Here is a 16,703-nt window from a genome sequence, read left to right as displayed (position 1 = left end):
CATAGCGACTATAATTAGGGAAAACAGAGAAAAATGAAAGTAATGCATTTTCCAATTACAACCCACAAAATGTTTTACATATGACCCTCATTGTCATTATTCTCATGCTGTGTTACCTGTCCTTTGTAAATCTCAACAGAGAATGATGATCTTATTTTTTTTTTTTAAAGGAATTTTCAGTAAGCAGTACCTAGTGGAGTATTTTATCAGCAGCTGAAAAACTTGAATTTCTTTTATCTATTAGAAAAGTTTCAAGGTGTTGGAGATACTTGTTCCCTACATTGTGCAACTGCCCTTCAAATTCTTGTGTTCTTCACAAACAAACATTATTTTCATTTGTATTGCAATCCTGAGAACTATACTAAAAAAAACATTCTACTGATTCTTCAGATAAAGACTGCTGGTCTGCTTATGGGTTTGACCTTGCTTCACGAGGCAATGTTACAATGAGTGTAGGCCAAATTTAGTAATAGTTCTTCATGAGTATTTACACTGACTTCTGTGTATGTAAACAAACTTCAGAGGTGAAAAGAAAACATAGGTGTTCGCGACATTGTGTTTGGCTGTCTCATGTAATTACATGTTGCAACGATCTGCTTTTTTCAGCTTTTTTTGGGTAGGGCTTTCATTTCTAATATAGTTAAAACATTTTTGCACTTTGAATAACTGAGCAGATAAAACCCACATAATTTGAAACTACAATTTTGAACTTGTATGAAGGGGAATGTTATGTTCTTTTTCTAAATTAATGTAAAACTATCTGTATACTGCTACTTGATATCATGCATTTATTTCACTTAGTATTAAATTTTTATAGGGAAATGTCATTTGGGTTTTTTTCTTTTTTTTTTTTCGCTCCTCCAAATAGGAATGTAAAGCGTGAAGTAAAAGGACTTGCAGGACTTGAGCATGAAAACATAGTGCGGTATTATTGTAGCTGGAAAGGGTACGACCACGTAACTTATCCAGACTCAAGGTAACTGCAAGATAGTAGTTTGCACTCACAACCTTGTTTGCCATAGTGAATTTTGTGAAAGAAAGGCAGATGACTGGTTATAAATCATTATACAAATATAAATTCATATGCATACTTACATATGTAGTGTTAGTAAAAAAGGCATAGTACTTTTCAGCAGCAGGTCTTATGTTATTAAGTATATTTGTATCTTCTTTTCCTTGAAGAATAAGATACATTATGTAATTTTATCTTTCTCCTTTCTCTTAATACACAGAACTTGCTGAATCAATTGAGGAATTTAAGAATGCAGAACTCAAAATTTGGGGCTAGAATTAAGAACAGAAACTAAAAAATTGTCTGGCAGTTGGCTGCTAAAATCCTGATCAGGAGTTTCCTTTTTTTAACAAGTACTGGTCAACCAGTAGCTCTCATAGATTTCATTATTTCTGGGTTATTCTAGTATTTCTGGTTAGCATTTTAAGCATAATGCCCAAAACAGTTTTGGTTGTCGAGAACAGAAATACAAAATGAAATCCTCTTTCATTTAGAGGTAGTCTTTCAATGCTAAGGCTTCTGGGAACAGTGGTGAGAGTTTTACTCGTAAGTTAGGTTATCACATTTTCAAAGCTTCTGTGGTAAGCTTTTTTCACTTACTGTACATTCATACCCTTCAGATAGGTTGCCACACGTACCTAGAGCCACAAAATATTAAGAAATTCAAAATTAAGGTTGGTGTGGTATCTGTCCAGTGTGCTCAGTAAATGAGGAATAAAGTGGGGTAAAGTCACTTGTCAAAACCCAACCATTAATATGTTGGCGTCTCAATATCACTTATGCATTTTACATTGAACAGTTATAGTGTAAAAGACAGAAAAAAAAGTCTTCAAAGCTGAGGTGCCAGCCTGGAATTCCACTTAGTGCCCTGATCTCAAGGCTGGAGAGAGTCCCGAACCACTTAATGCTTCTTTCAGTGCCTCAGGTGGCTTTATTTCAGGGCACTCAGATCACACAGTGCAAGTAGGAAAAAGTGGTGCCTTCTCCTTTTCATCTTGTCCTTCCCCTCACCATCTCCAGCCTCAGCCTACCCTGTGGGCTGGTGGTGAGAGAACTCTTCTGGAAAGTGTGAGGCTGCCAGGTGGATGAATATATTTCCTCTAGATTCCTGCTCTCAGAAGGGTTTCTCTAACTCACAGAGTGATGTCACAGGTGGTCACTGCACTACCTGTTTGAAGGGACAGAGTTTGAAAGAATGTGATCATTCTGGGTCAGAGAGGGAGGCTAATGCTGTGTTTGTTGAGCAGAATAGAGAACACCTGCCAGGGACTTGCAGCAGTTCCTACAGGGCAAGATGGGAGCCAAGGACTGTGCTGTTTCTTTCTGTATAGGACGTGCCTGTAGGATTGAGGGGAGCAGAATTTGGGCACTTGGAAATCTTTCAGTGTGAACAAGGAAGCAGGCAAAATGTTAGGAATATTCCCAGGGTATGCAGCAACTGAGCAGGGATTCTTCGGTTTGCAGTTGTATTTGTTGATATCCAGTACAAATTGGTCTAGGATCTTTTTTAAAATTAAGGAACTTGCAGACTTTGTTTTGGGGAACTCCAAAAATAATAATAATTAACAAAAAGGTTTTTTAAAGAGGAGGAACCTGAGAATCATTGATGGTTTGGGAGGAATTGTATCTTGCCAATTTCAATATGATATATAATTTTCTTTTGCAGGCAGAAGTCAGACACAGTTCTCTGTCTTTTCATCCAAATGGAATTATGTGAACAAGGGACATTGGAAGACTGGATTCAAAACAATAGACAAAACCGAAAGTATCACAAGATGGCACAAACGAAATTTTTACAAATACTGACAGGAGTGGAACATATTCATTCTAAAGGGTTAATTCATCGAGACCTCAAGGTCAGTAGGATAGGTAATTTAAAAAAAATAGACAAAAATAGTACTTATTGGAATTTCAAAGTGTTAAATTGTTCTAGTCCTTGTTTAGTGTACTATGTACCCTAGTAGTGTGCCTCTTCTGATATTGCTAGCGATGAATTTTTTTTTTCAGCAACTGGCTGGACTTCATCCTAAAATCAGAAGGCAAACTGGAGGATCTCAGAATGCAGTGGTTCAAAAAATGTACCGTAGTCATCAGTTAACAGGCATTTTCAGTGTATTATGTGTTACTGGGTCACAAGACTGCTTACTGGAAAAAGAAATACTAACTTTACTTGATAAAATAATTAAAGAAAAAAAGTTGAGTCTAGGAAGTTTGCTCTTGCCATATTGTAAAGGGATAGTTTAGCTATCCTCATACATGCTGTGTTTGATAACAACGTACTCTAGTTGCTGTTGTATCATGTATGCATACAAATACTTGAATGCTACTTTTGTGGGAAGAATTTCAGTCCCTACAAGAGCACAATTATAAAAAGATTTTATTTCAACATGAAGATTATAAAGGACAAAGTTGCAAGCCTTCAGGGCCTCATATGCCGGCTATAATGTTGCTTGCAGCGTTTTAAATCACTCTGTGAAAAAGTCATTAGTGTGGTGGTGTTCCTAAAAACAGCTGTAGTGGGTCACATTAAATGTTGATCTGGGATGCTGTTTTCCTCATACAGTGGCCAATTCCAAATACCTAGAGAGAGTTAGAGCTGAGAGATGATACAGTGACGCTGTCCTTGATGCATGTTCCCTTCCTCTCAAGACTTCCAGTTACCTGAAGTTTATGGACTTCTTGAGCCACCAATTGAAATCTTTTGCATTCACAGTGTAGTTCCAGATCACGTTCACTGGCTACTTGTAGAATCTTCTCTTAGGGACAGATACGTTCTTATTTTCTAGAGCTTTTCTGTCAGGCTTATTGCTACAATACTGGGAGGAACCACAAATATACACTCATTATTTTCCCCAGATGCCTGGGAAAGAGGCCTAAGAAGTGCCTTCTCTCCTCACCCACTAATTCTTAGCTCTTCCCACTCTGTGTGCTTTGTATTTTCTTGCTCCTTCAGTCCTACTGTATTTTCATCTCAGCTCAATCTCCTACTTTTCCCTGTTCCTGTGAATCTGCTGCACCAGTCCCTTACCGATGGCATCTGGCTGTAACCTGCTTCCACGTCCTATTGCTAACTTGTCTGTGTGCATTTGAATTAGGAACTCTTCTCCCCGCTTTGATCTGCTGTCAGATTAGATGCTTGGCCATCTGAGATCTCCATGTCCCAGAATCAAAGCTGCAGAACAGGTTCAAGCCGACATGAATCCCATTTGTGCCTGTTATCAACAGAGCCTTCGAATAGTGTAGCCAGCTATAGGTACCGTATTAAATGTGTGTGGACATGGTCAAACCTGAACGGAAGAACTGCGCTGGGCATTCTTGACACAAAGATCTCTTCCTGTTAATATTTAAGTCCCTCCTGGCCTTACAGTCCACTGGAGCTTCTTTGAGTCAATGATAGCATGAGGCTATTGGATTTTGTTTTAATAACATTCAGAAATGTAGCTTCTTTATCTTCTTTGGGAAACTTTATCCAAGCATATACAATTCTATTTTTAGCTGCTTATGACTTTGTTGAATTTAAAAATGGGAAGTTCAAGAGAAACTTAAAACTGATATTGTGAGAAGCCTGTAGTAAGCCCTAACTCTGCAGCTGACTTAGTACCAATAATCTTGCTGTGCTTAAGGGAACCTTTGATTTGAACGGAATTCCATGTGAGTGAGCCTAAATGCTTTGCCTGAGTCTATCAAATCCAAGGGCTAGGACGGAAGACTAAAATGCACTTCTGGATATGAAATGTTATACGCATAATGTATTTGAAGAGCATTAAAGCATGATACAGTTGTGACTAAGCTAGTGGAAAAAAAAAGTTGCAGTTACTGTGGCATGTACTACTATAAGTTTAGTTTGTGTTTTTAAAAAATAATTGAACTTTTTTTCTGTTTTCCACTCCATCAGTTTCTTAATGCTAACTTCTGTGAACAACGATCAGATTTTATGGAGAGCACTTCTGTGGTTGATTATGCTTGATGATAAACCTTGGTCATATGGTGATTTTTTTTTTTTATATGTATGTAGCCTCTGAATATATTCATATCACATGAAGATAAAATAAAAATAGGTGACTTTGGTCTTGTGACATCTGTGGCATATGGGACTCTGACTGAGAACAGAGGAACAAAATCATACATGGCACCAGAACAGGTAATTATCCTGCTATATTAGTGTCTCTGTAACTAGATTTGCATTATAAACTCAGCATTGGATGTCCATAATCCTAATCTCAGTACTAAACCAAGTTGCCTGAAGTTCCCTGGTATGACTGTGTACAAGGATACGGTGTATTCTGGAGAAAGCTGCCTGCAAGTGTGGCGATTTCATTTTCCTGTACTAACCGACAGGGTCTGAGACTGCGTGCTGTAAGGAATGCTCTTCCAAAACCAGGCTGCCAGCCATGTCTTTCAGTCTGAATTTCGGACCTCTGTTAACTGTGACATTTGAGTCTTTCTATTTGTTTCATTATTTGTGATGGAGCGGTATTGGCATGCTGTATCTGTATAGGCCTGTGGAAGTCTTAATTTCCGACTGTTTAATGTGACATAACAGTCACTATTTAAAAGGTCTGTAGCAGAAAGGGTTAATGACTAATAAGATGAAGTAGGGCCAGTCCTGTCGCCTTGGGGTGGAAATTTCTACTGACTTCAAATTTTGCTTTAAGAAGTGCTGTCCAGTTGGATATGATGTCTATATTGTTCTTGTTCTAATCTTTGTAGGTTGGGGACAGATATGGAAAGGAAGTAGATATTTATGCACTGGGATTAATTTGGTTTGAAATGCTTTCAGCACTCAGCTGTCATGAGAAAACTAAGGTATGTCATCTATAAATTTAAAAAAAAAAAGGCTCACCATCATTGTATCATCTTGTTGCTGCTATCACATGCTGATTGCATGCTAGAATCGCACTGAATCACGGAATGGTAGGGGTTGGAAGGGACCTCTGTGGGTCATCTAGTCCAAGCCCCCTGCCAAAGCAGGGTCACCTACAGCAGGCTGCACAGGACCTTGTCCTGGCAGGTTTTGAGTATCTCCAGAGAAGGAGACTCCACAACCTCCCTGGGCAGCCTGTTCCAGTGCTCCGTCACCCTCAGAGTGAAGTTGTTCCTGTGCTTCAGTTTGTGCCCATTGCCCCTTGTCCTGTCGCTGGGCACCACTGAAAAGAGTCTGCCCCCATCCTCCTATCACCCACCCTTGAGATATTTATAAGCATTTGTAAGATCTCTTCTCACCCTTCCCTTCTTCAGTCTAAACAAGCCCAGCTCCTTCAGCCTTTCCTTTTGAGAGATGCTCCAGACCCCTAATCCTAGAAGGCATCTGTATTCCTGGAGTACTGTCTCTACATTTTCCCCTTGATTCATTTCTGTGAGTCCTCACACCTTGGTTGAAATGTAATAACTGAGGCAAAGAAATATTACTGGTTTTACTTCACTCATGTCCTACTGACATACACGTTAAAGCCCAAGCATGCTAAAGAATAATGTCTAGCAAAAAAGATTTCAAGTTTCTGATAAACCTTGTTGTTTGATCAGAGTATCTGAAGGGAGTAGTATTCTAATTTTAGGAAGTAAAAGTTATGACTGGGAGGGTTTTGTCTCTGCGATGCTCTTGTCTTCACTGCATAGCGGAACAATAAAAAAGTTTCTATCAAGCCAAAACACTTCCAGTTTTACAAAATGAAAACAAAAGATTTGGCATATGTAGCTTTAATTGAAAAAGAAGTTACTTCAAAAAGAAAACCAGTGCTACTTACTTAAGCCTTATTTGAAAAGGTATCTTTTGCTTTTTCTTGGTACTTTGCACATTATTAGTGTAATGACTCATATTCTCATATTTATAGGACAGCGATGTAGCTGCTGAGTATCTTGTCTAAAGTAAGATATATGTACATGGTTGGACCCATGAAACTCTTGAACACTGTTAGCTTTGTACTTTGCCAATATGAACAAAACCACACCAATGTGTCTGCTCGACTCGCAGGTTCAACTTCGCTCTGTTTAGCTACCTTGCAGTATTTTCTAAGACATCTTGTTCCTGCTCACAGCTGGCTGTGTAAATGTGTTTACAATCAAAAGGACAGGACCAATTATGTAGTCTTGTTTCCTTAAATCATAAAAATCTTGTGTCCATAGTCTGGTGGGGAAGTTGTGGATAGAAGGTCCTAAGATAATCTTCAGCTGCTCGATCATCTTAAAAACTAATTTCACCTAATGGAACATGATAAACTCTGTTGTATGGTGCTGGCAAGCCCTGCTGAAAGGCTGTCATGCAAAAGGGAAGTTGATGATTATGAGCTGAGTAACTGGTTCAGCTGATGACCAGCAGGTAGGGTCACAGGCCTAAAGCTACTGCTGAAGAGTAAGCAAAAAGCTTGAAGTTCACAGGAGCTGTTGTTTTACTGGATAAAGCCAGGCTGCAGCATCCATAAGCCTAGCTAATGATTCAGGATGCACAGTTAAGTGTGCAAGAATATGACTGTCATCTTCTTCAGGTACACGTTCCGCTAGGTAACAGCAAAGTGAATGATGTGGACGGCTCTGTTTACCCAGAAAGCTGCATCATGGGGTAAAAAACCCAGTTGTCACCCTGAAAGTTTCTGAAAGCATACAGTTAGAAATCCTCTATACGTTAGTTGCTTGGAAATCCACGTAGTGTTTTCTGCAGTGACATAAAAATAAGTGTGCAGTACTGAACAACGTAAGCGGGAGGAAGCACACCTGCTTGGCTTGCAAATAGTGACATCCAAAGTAGTAAATGTAGTCGTATAGTACTTTTTTTTTATTGTGGTAAGAGGCTATCAAACCACTACTTTTAAATTAAGGGAAGAGGGATAATGGTTCTGAAATAGAGAGGCTTGCTGAAACAAACACATCATTGTAGACTGTGAAGCCTTTAAGTTTAAAAAGGGACAACAATTGATGACAAGACCATGAAAACAAAACAAAGTACAACTAAACAGAAAAACATTTTCAAACGGTTTACTGTTACTTTTCTTTTTGAAGCCTTACCTTTTTTGTAGATTTGTTTTTTTGTCATTATTTCAGTAAATTATATGGGTCGTAAAGTGAGATGCAAAATACCATCAAGGAAAACATACTGAAACTGTTCTCTTTTATGAATTTCAGGTATGGCCTGGTGTTAGAGAAGGTAAACTTCCACAGCCCTTCACCAGTGAATTTCCAACAAAGGTATGGCATTTTAATACATTATTTCAGTTAGTTTATTTACTCATAAAAAATAATTTATTGACATGTAATTTCTTTTTGCAGGCACCCATCATCAAAAAGATGCTTTCAAGAGACTCTTCAGAAAGATACTCTGCATCTGCAATACTTGAGCTTTTCAAGTCTGTTGATAAAGACAATTCATTTAAAGCTCATACTCAGTAAAAGCCCTTTTAAAAGGCTTTCAGACTGTGTTTAAATCCAGAGTTTGATGTCTGTTGAAACTGATGAAATAACAGTAAATATAAGAAGCAACAGCAAGACTTTGGATATGTCTTTTACTTGGTGTTTTGCCTTCCTGCCACTCAGGAGCTCGTTAGCCAGAAGAGTCACATCACCATTCAGCTGCAGACCAGGACAGCGAACTTCTGCAAGCAATCTGTTGCGATTTTTACCTGGAAACACAAGCTGTGCATGAGCTGAACTATATTGTACAACAAGTACAGGAATCTAGTCCTTGTTTCTTAGAAGATCACGTTGATGTGGTGCGAAATTGCCTGTGGCAAACCTGTATCCATGCTCTTGACACGTGCTGTGTCCACTATTAGTTGAGGTTATCTGTTGCTTTCTGTGGAAGAAGTGCTGTCTTGTGGCACGTGACTCAAACCTTTCTGGTTTGTTCAGTGATGTTTTTAACAATTACTAGAAATGCTCCCATTAATACCAAGACTGATTTTGGTAGAAAGGATACTAGAATTAGGTGTGGGTTATTTTTCACTGAATTTCAGTTCTCTAAGGTGAACTTTCTTATCTCTAAACACCTGTTGCACACCTAGCACCTTCAGTGCTCTAGAATTTAAAAATACATATTTTTAAAGGTAAAGATTCCTTGAGAATTTAAATGTTAAGCATTCAGCTTCTAGGAGATCTAGTTTAGATTTGCTCTAAACTTGTGAAAATCTGAGGTTTTGAGTTGGTTTTTTTTTTCCCTGAAATGAACACTTTAAGGTGCTCTTAATATAGCAAAATTCTCCAGAATTTCCTCAGCAGTAACCACTTTAAATCCTGTGCCAAGAGAGCACCTTAAACATTCTTTCCCATACTGCTAGGTTTTAATCCCTTACTGTAATATCGAGGCTTGCCTAACCCTTAACCAAGTGTACTGAATACCTTGATGGCCTTACTGTCAGCCCCCCCAAAATTTGCCCGTTACTCTTTAGTTACATACTTCAGAGTTCAGACCTGCCTGGACTGGAAGAATTGTGTGTGGTGGGGGGGAGCAGGGAGAAAAGACAGGCACATTACTCCTTCAGATGTTTGTCTTTGAGCTGTATCCTGTCAAACTATTCATTGCTGTGGAGCCCACATAACTCCATAAAGGCAAGTGAGCAGAGATTTCCAAGCAGAAAAATATGCACTACGTGTCACAAAAAATACTGTATGCTTTTTCTGAAATGTTAAGTGAGTTAAAAGTGTGTGGTTAAAAGGAATTATATAAAATATTGCATAGTAATTTTTATATTCTTATGGAAATTATTGCTGCTCTGCTGCAAGTATTTGTCAATAAATAAGAATCTGATTTTTACATCCTTTTGTAAGGCCTGAAGTTGTTTTATTCTCCTTATCATCAATCACAAATACATAGAGCATTTCGCTATTCTGGACTAATTAGTATTTCTTTGCAGTGGTCAAGATCTGGGAGAAATGATATCCTGACACACACAAAATACCACTAGTTCCACATCCTCTTCCCTTTCACCCGTAAAACTACTCTTAAAATATGAAAATTGATATGTGACAAACTTTGGCTGAATATCCTTTACAGTTCTTGGACAGAGCACCCATAATATTACCTTCTTACTGTTAAGTAATATTAAGCTTGTCCCAGTAGCTTTTAATACTTTTTTTTCCCATAGTATTTGTGTACTTCGGCAGTATCTTTCTATTAGTGACTGTTTACAGTAGCAACTGCTGTTCCCCAAAAATAAAAAGTCTATTAAAATCTATTTTTAATATGTAAAATCCACCAACAACATGATACGGTATTACTTAGTTATGCAAAACATGCATCTTTACATACAACAGAATATTGGTTCAAATAATGCCACTGTAACGTTTCACAAGCTTTTTTTTTTCCCACCGAGTCTAAGATAGTAAGGAAAAGAGGTCTGATGTTTAGTCATCTCTGTGAAGATGAAAAAAACATGCTTAACACATTATACAACAGAGTAACCAGCCAATATTTATTGCCTTACTCAAACTTGAACTTTATTATCAGCTGATCCTGTTTAGTTGGGCAGGGCATAACCAAAGACTGGGGAAGGCTTAACTTGCCTCTCAATTATGGTAGTTCAATTATAAACGCAAAGTTTTAATTGCTATTAAATTGTGCGTCAAGCAGAAAATCTGTAAGATGCTCCAGAAATGTGAGAGTTTAACCTGTTAACGTAACTATTATTCTGCATACTTTGGTGTGAGTTATTCAGTATGGCACGCTCTGAACCTTCTAAAAGATATAATGAACTATACGTACTTATCTACGACTCCTTCCTGTAGAAATGCTTTAGTCATGATCTGCAGCACTGTCTCCAGGGCAGTTTGAAGATAAATCTTCGGAGTCTACAGGATAAGCAGAGGAAAAGTGAGTAATTCCAGCTCGGGGGGGGAAGTTCCTAGAATTATTTGAAGAATCCACATAAAGCAGATTAAATAGAATTCAGGAAGGTTTGCAAGTTACTAATTCCAAACTTTGTTTTAAAACAGCGAACACAAATTCTAACCTCTTTGGCGCAGTGAAACGGGACAATATTCTGTTACACTTGCAAGCTTTTGCAGCTTTTTATGGTACTAGTTTTAATATCTGAATTTTGTATTCTCAAAACAAAATTAACATGAATATCAATTCAAGCAAGAGCCAGTATTGCTGTGGTTGATTTGGGTGGTTTTTTTGGTGCATGTAAACACCTAAAAATTGGCTTACAAGCAAACATACAAAGGCTTGTGTAAAAACCAGCAGCCTGGGAGGAAAACTTGCTATGGAGATTTAAAAGCTTGCAGTAAGAGCAACATAAACAATATATCATACTATTTGAGTCTAGCTCCAGAAGCAAAGTAAAACTCTTACAAGACAGACTTACTCTCACCTTCATAGGTTGTTCCACACCAGATGCAATAGAAGTGTTCTCCTCTCAAATAGGCAGTCAGGATGTGTAGCTTTTCTGATACCTAGGAGATATGTACAGGTACGCGATGATCTGGAGCTCACATGACATAAAAGCTTCAGCTACTAACTTTGCTAGATTGTTTATCCTTCTGCTGTGGAAAAGCTACACAATACTGTAGCTCTGTAAGGCACAGTTTCCCAAATCATGTAGGAATTTGTGATCTCTGTTAAGTTAACGGCTGTTGTTTGCTTATCCTTCTTTCCAGCTAAGAAACCTGCACTGAAGAGAGAGCTAAAAATACTGCCTAGCTACCTTATTTCAAGTATGTGATATTTTTGGTGGAATTTCTCACACCTAATCTCTGCAAATCAAACACATAAAGCTAACAACAGCTGTGTAATCCAGTTCTCAAAAAATGTGAATCTCCAGTGTCCATCTTGAGATAATCTGTGAAGCATTTTCAGAAATTACTTACTGATTCTAAAATTCCATCTAAGACATGAGATGAGGCATCCAAAATTAAAACTCTAAAGCAAATAATTTTGATAAAATATATGATCTTATACGTATATCTTGGCTAAGACACAAAAAATGTTTAGAACTTCATTTCTAGACTACTTTTTCCCAAGATCAGCTTCAAAACAGATGAGCAATAAATCAGTGGTTAAATGTTTTATATTTTATCACGTAACTGCTATAAAAATCACTGCTCTAAGAGTGCAAAGAGGCCATTCACTGCAGCTTGGAAAATGCTGGGTATACATATATGCTTTATACATGTATGTATACATACATACTTTTTAAAGGAACTTTAAATTTAATTCTGAATCAAGCCATTAATTTACTTGCAGAGCTTACACTTAAGTCTGAGCTTGTGCATTCATCTTCCTTGTCTTCCTCATCCTTTTTGTCCTCCTCTTCAGGCTCTAGCCAATACCAAGTCTCCTTGGGAACATCAATATCCTTAAATAACGAAGGATTTAAATGAAAATTATCTGCCTTTGTAGGTTTTCTTGCAAGATGCTAGATAAAAACAATTTCTAAGAGGTGAGATGTTAGGTTTTAACACTTTCCTGTATAGTATAACCAAGAATTACTAAAGCTGTAGTGGGAAACTAAGTACAGTGATCCACAAGAAGAATTATTCACTTTTTTTTTTTAAAACAAGTAAATGCACGCTAACATTAAGTTCTATTCCATCTACGTTCAGGATGTTTAAGGCTACACAGCAACATAATCTCACACCGAGGCTGTGAATACCCTTTTTTATCAGTGGAAGATGTGCTGGCCAAAGTTATTTTATCAAGAGATCACACAGCGCTTCCTCATCCACCTCAAGTAAAGTTAAAGGACAACGAGTCAACAAAGATGATCTGAGCTAATTCAGCCAACTTAATTCTCAGCAGCCTGAAGAGTATGAAACAATCTCAGCAGAACTTGTGGGGTGGTATTAACCTCTAACAGGTTAACAGAGAAAAGAAAAATACTTGAAGTTTTCAAGCAGCAAAAATGGATAGTAGTTGACTGCTGTTACCCGTGTTACTCCTTGCAGGCGGAAGGTAGTTTGTTTTTTGTTTAAATGCTTCTTTGGTGAATCTGCTGATTCCCTCAGTGATGATCCCCATCCTTGGAGATACTCAAGAGCTGTCTGGACATGGTCCTGTACCACCTACTTTAGCTGAGCCTGCCTAAGCAGGAGGGTTGGACAAGACGACCTCCAGAGTCCCTTCCAACGTCAACCATTCTGTGACGATGGTGCTCCCTCTCTTCAGGCAGACAGCACTGTCACTTAGGACGGCCTGACATTGGCTACTGGAAGATGCGCAAACAGCTCAAAAGTAACCACAAGAATGCAGGAGCAAAACCAGGTGAGCTCTGATGACGCAAATTAACACAGGTCTTCACATAAGTTACCATGCGGCTGGTGTGCACCTTCAGATATCTTAAGGGTGCAAGCATACGCTTTGAAATATTTTAAGAGGACTGAAGTGTTGCCAAACGCCAAGACTTCAGGTTAGTTATCCCAGAGTTTTAGAGAACTTCCAAGAATTGAATCACTACTTTGTTTGTAGGCTGTATCTCTAACATACAAGCCTTCCTTCCAACTCTGAAAAAAATACACGTCTCACTTTTTGCATATCTAATTGCTGGCAGGCCCTCTGGCTTTTTCGGAGGTCCCCTTCCATCTTACGTTCTTCTTGTTTGTTTTTGAATCTCACCCTGTTAAGAAGAAGTAGATAGCTAAAATAAGCAGGTGGACAAACAGTGAGATGCATTACAGTCGGTAGCTTTTCTAAAACAGAAAATGTAAGATTCTAGCCCTGCTAATTCTCTGAGACCAGAACAATGTTGAAGTTAAGAAGTCTTTCTGACATCGTTTCTGTCTTTCTGACATTGTTTCTGTGGGAGCACACATGTATTTCCTGGGAATTACACCTTCAAGACAGAGCTTTTTTGACCACACTACACTGAACACTGTTTCTCCACCAGGTTTTCATAAGACATGAAAAAAGTGGTTCACTAAACATCTGTAAAAGATGCAGCCTTCCCTACACTTTCCTTCTCCATATATAGCAAACAAATCAGGAGAATATAAAAACAATAAAATCTAAACAAATTTATCCTGATTTTTAAAACCATTGTAACAACATTGCCCAATACCTGTGGATTTTGTATTAAAAAAGACTACGTGGTTCTCTGATACAAAAAGTTGCAAATGCCTTGAGAAAAGTTAGTACGTATATTGTTTGCATTACTAACATTTAAAAAAACAAAAGATGCAGCATACACTTTTAGCATTAGTGTTCATCTGCTTTTGCTTTAGAACTGAAAAAAAATTATGCTGTATTTCAACTCTTATCTCTCATTCAAAACAGTCACAAATAGTAACACATTAAAAGAATAACCAAACGTAACGTATACAAAGAACAGTTCTTCAGACATTGTTTGGAATATCAGTTACATCATTTTACCTGAACTGATCTGCAGCTTGTTCATTTGCTTGTTTTTTCATATGGAGTTTTTGTCTATAGCTTTCCAGTTTTTCTTCAGCTTTCCGCTTTTTTAATTCCTCGTGACCAAGCCCACTTCTGCCTATGTAAGTTCAAAAGATGAATGTAAGCAGCTGAGAAGCTCTGATACCAAGCTAAGGAAATTAGGAAGTATCACAAACCTGTTTTTATGTTCAGAGGAATAGGTTCAACAATGCCTTCTCCTGTGAGGGAAAAAATAGGACAATTTCAGAAATCAGGACTTTCTCAAACTATGATTTCATAGAATCATGGGTTGGAAAAGACCTCTAAGATCATCAAGTCCAACCATCCACCCAACACCACTATGCCTACTAAACCATATCCTGAAGTGCCACGTCTACACGATTTTTGAACACCTCCAGGGATGGTGACTCCACCACCTCCCTGGGCAGCCTGTTCCAATGCCTGACCACTCTTTCAGTAGAGAAATTTTTCCTACGATCCAATCTAAACCTCCCCTGATGCAACTTGAGGCCATTGCCTCTCGTCCTATCGCTAGTTACCTGGCAGAAGAGTCCAACACCTGCCTCACTACAGCCTCTTTTCAGGTAGTTGTAGAGAGCAATAAGGTCTCCCCTCAGCTTCCTCTTCTTCAGACTAAATAGCCCCAGTTCCTTTAGCCGCTCCTCATCAGACTTCTTCTCCAGACCCCTCGCCAGCCTCATTGCCCTTCTATGGACATGCTCCAGCACCTCCACCACCTTCTTGTAGTGAGAGGCCCAAAAGTGAACTCAGTGTGTATTTTGTATTTGTATATTTGTGCAGTATATTCAAGTAGACAAGCTGCTTTTGCCATTAAATATGTGCATTTTCTTGTGATTTTGTTGCTAAGAAGCTGAAAAATCCCAAAGCAATGTACATTTAGTGCATTACAAATGACCCATCTGAATTGGAACTCCCTTCTCTTTTTGGGCTTCTCTGCTGGATTGCTATATACTGCTTTCAGGACACTACCCAACTGAAAGAAAATGATGACAACTTGACAGGTATAACATACCTGTGACAAAGACTGCTTTGTTATGGCCTTCTGAAGGATTTTTCATTCTAGAATCTCTCAACTCGACAAAGACGAAGAATAAAAAGAATCTGTCTGGGCCAGTTCATTTGCCGACTGTCTGTCAGAGACACACTGAACGGGCACAGCAGTTACTGATATTTTGTTTTACTGATTTTACTTTATCTGTTAAGGCTTTATAAGGGTAGGCCAGTGTGCACCATTTGTTCTTCAGATTCCCAACTATACACTCAAAGAGAGGGTCTGACTATTTTTTGGAGCACTATAAGCTTTGCAAAACCATCAAAACATCCCTAATGCAACCCCTGTAGGCATGCACACCTGGATGCGCATTCACTGAGCCGTGAGCACCGCTGCTTCTCTCGCATCTCTCGACAGTCTGCACCATTTTTATTTCAGCTTCTAGAGATTTGCTCTCATCTTTTGTTCTGCCACAACACATCCACAGTTCGGTAACGCCAGGGCTCTCAGAGAGGCGTCTGTTGACCCCGTCTACAACTGAAGTGGCAGCTATGGTCCGCAGAATATAAAGGTACACCTGAACGCAGGCACATGCTGCCAGACGGTGACAAGCTTACCGCTTTTGCCAAGGGCCTGGCCACTCTTGTAGCCCATCTTCTGGAGCAAAGTAAAGCCTTTGTTCTCGTTGCCCAATGCACTTTTCAACACCAAGTCACGTCTCTCTTTTTCTTCTTCTTTTATACTTTTCTGTCTGTTCTTCTCATTGGCTTCTTTTTGCTTTTCTTCTCTCTGAATGGCTTCCTTCACCCGCCTCACCATGGGCAAGCCTGGCCTCACATCCTGTCTAGAAGTTAACAATTCCAGCAAATATTAGCGCTTTGTTTTTTAAACACGATCACAATGGCTTAAGAGGAAAAAAAAGAGCCACCTACTTACTTAATAAATAAATCAGACATGTAGTCTTCCTCCTCATCCTCCCCCATGGCCAGCACGCCCGCCCGGCTCCGACCCCCTTCCTCCGAACACCGGCCGCGGGCGTTACCGCGCGTTTCAGACGCAGAACCCGCACAGCAAGCCCTGGCCGCTCAGGCCTGCCGCGCTCGGTGCGCGGCCGGAGGCTGACGGGCGGGAACCGGGGGGACCCCGGCCCGGGCTGCCTCCGCCCCCTCCCTCCCTCGGGGCACCCGCGCCAACCTTCGCGCCCACCGCGCGTTTCTCCGGGCTCCGCTACCGCCGGCCGCGACGCCCCGAAGCTTCGGCCCAAAGCCGCGGGGGAGGGGAGCGGGCCCGGTCCCCGCGCTCACCCGGCTCCCCTCAGCCCGGCCCGGCCCGGCCCGGCCCTCTGGCGGCGCCTGCGCGCGGCC

The 16,703-nt window shown here is 39.6% G+C and overlaps 2 protein-coding genes across 6 annotated transcripts in view; one reads left to right on the top strand and one right to left on the bottom strand.

The window, feature by feature from the left end:
* The window catches only part of EIF2AK2 (eukaryotic translation initiation factor 2 alpha kinase 2), a 24,555-nt gene extending 16,163 nt beyond the window's left edge, over window positions 1-8,392 (top strand). For all 3 annotated transcript variants that reach the window (XM_075412701.1, XM_075412702.1, XM_075412700.1), the window contains exons 11-16: window positions 869-976; window positions 2,679-2,868; window positions 5,028-5,153; window positions 5,723-5,818; window positions 8,129-8,191; window positions 8,273-8,392. In XM_075412701.1, coding sequence (XP_075268816.1) covers window positions 869-976; window positions 2,679-2,868; window positions 5,028-5,153; window positions 5,723-5,818; window positions 8,129-8,191; window positions 8,273-8,392 — 703 coding nt within the window. The remainder of the gene's footprint in view (window positions 1-868; window positions 977-2,678; window positions 2,869-5,027; window positions 5,154-5,722; window positions 5,819-8,128; window positions 8,192-8,272) is intronic.
* GPATCH11 (G-patch domain containing 11) lies at window positions 7,759-16,703 on the bottom strand. Of its 3 annotated transcripts, none has more exons than XM_075412704.1 (9): window positions 16,644-16,703; window positions 15,957-16,183; window positions 14,504-14,545; window positions 14,304-14,424; window positions 13,461-13,551; window positions 12,190-12,294; window positions 11,311-11,392; window positions 10,701-10,786; window positions 7,759-8,622 (listed from the first exon to the last, which is right to left on the bottom strand). In XM_075412704.1, exons 2-8 carry the CDS (start codon window positions 16,156-16,158, stop codon window positions 10,731-10,733), a joined length of 699 nt encoding a protein of 232 aa, XP_075268819.1. In that variant the 5' UTR covers window positions 16,159-16,183; window positions 16,644-16,703; the 3' UTR covers window positions 7,759-8,622; window positions 10,701-10,730. The 3 variants fall into 3 exon arrangements, with proteins under 3 accessions (XP_075268819.1, XP_009932684.2, XP_075268818.1); XM_009934382.2 differs by lacking the exon at window positions 16,644-16,703 and adding an exon at window positions 16,276-16,620; XM_075412703.1 differs by lacking the exon at window positions 16,644-16,703 and adding an exon at window positions 16,534-16,617.

This window comes from Opisthocomus hoazin, chromosome 2 (assembly GCF_030867145.1).
Source record: "Opisthocomus hoazin isolate bOpiHoa1 chromosome 2, bOpiHoa1.hap1, whole genome shotgun sequence".
NCBI lineage: Eukaryota > Metazoa > Chordata > Aves > Opisthocomiformes > Opisthocomidae > Opisthocomus > Opisthocomus hoazin.
This window is presented reverse-complemented; position numbering and strand designations above follow the sequence as displayed.

Coding starts and splice junctions, on each gene's coding strand:
- GPATCH11 (XM_009934382.2), bottom strand. CDS start 16,322: ATGGGGGAGGATGAGGAGGAAGACTACATGTCTGATTTATTTATTAA. Junction 12,295..13,460: donor AGCAATTAGATATGCAAAAA/GTGAGACGTGTA, acceptor TCGTTATTTAAG/GATATTGATGTTCCCAAGGA. Junction 11,393..12,189: donor GCACAAGCTCAGACTTAAGT/GTAAGCTCTGCA, acceptor CATATCTCCTAG/GTATCAGAAAAGCTACACAT.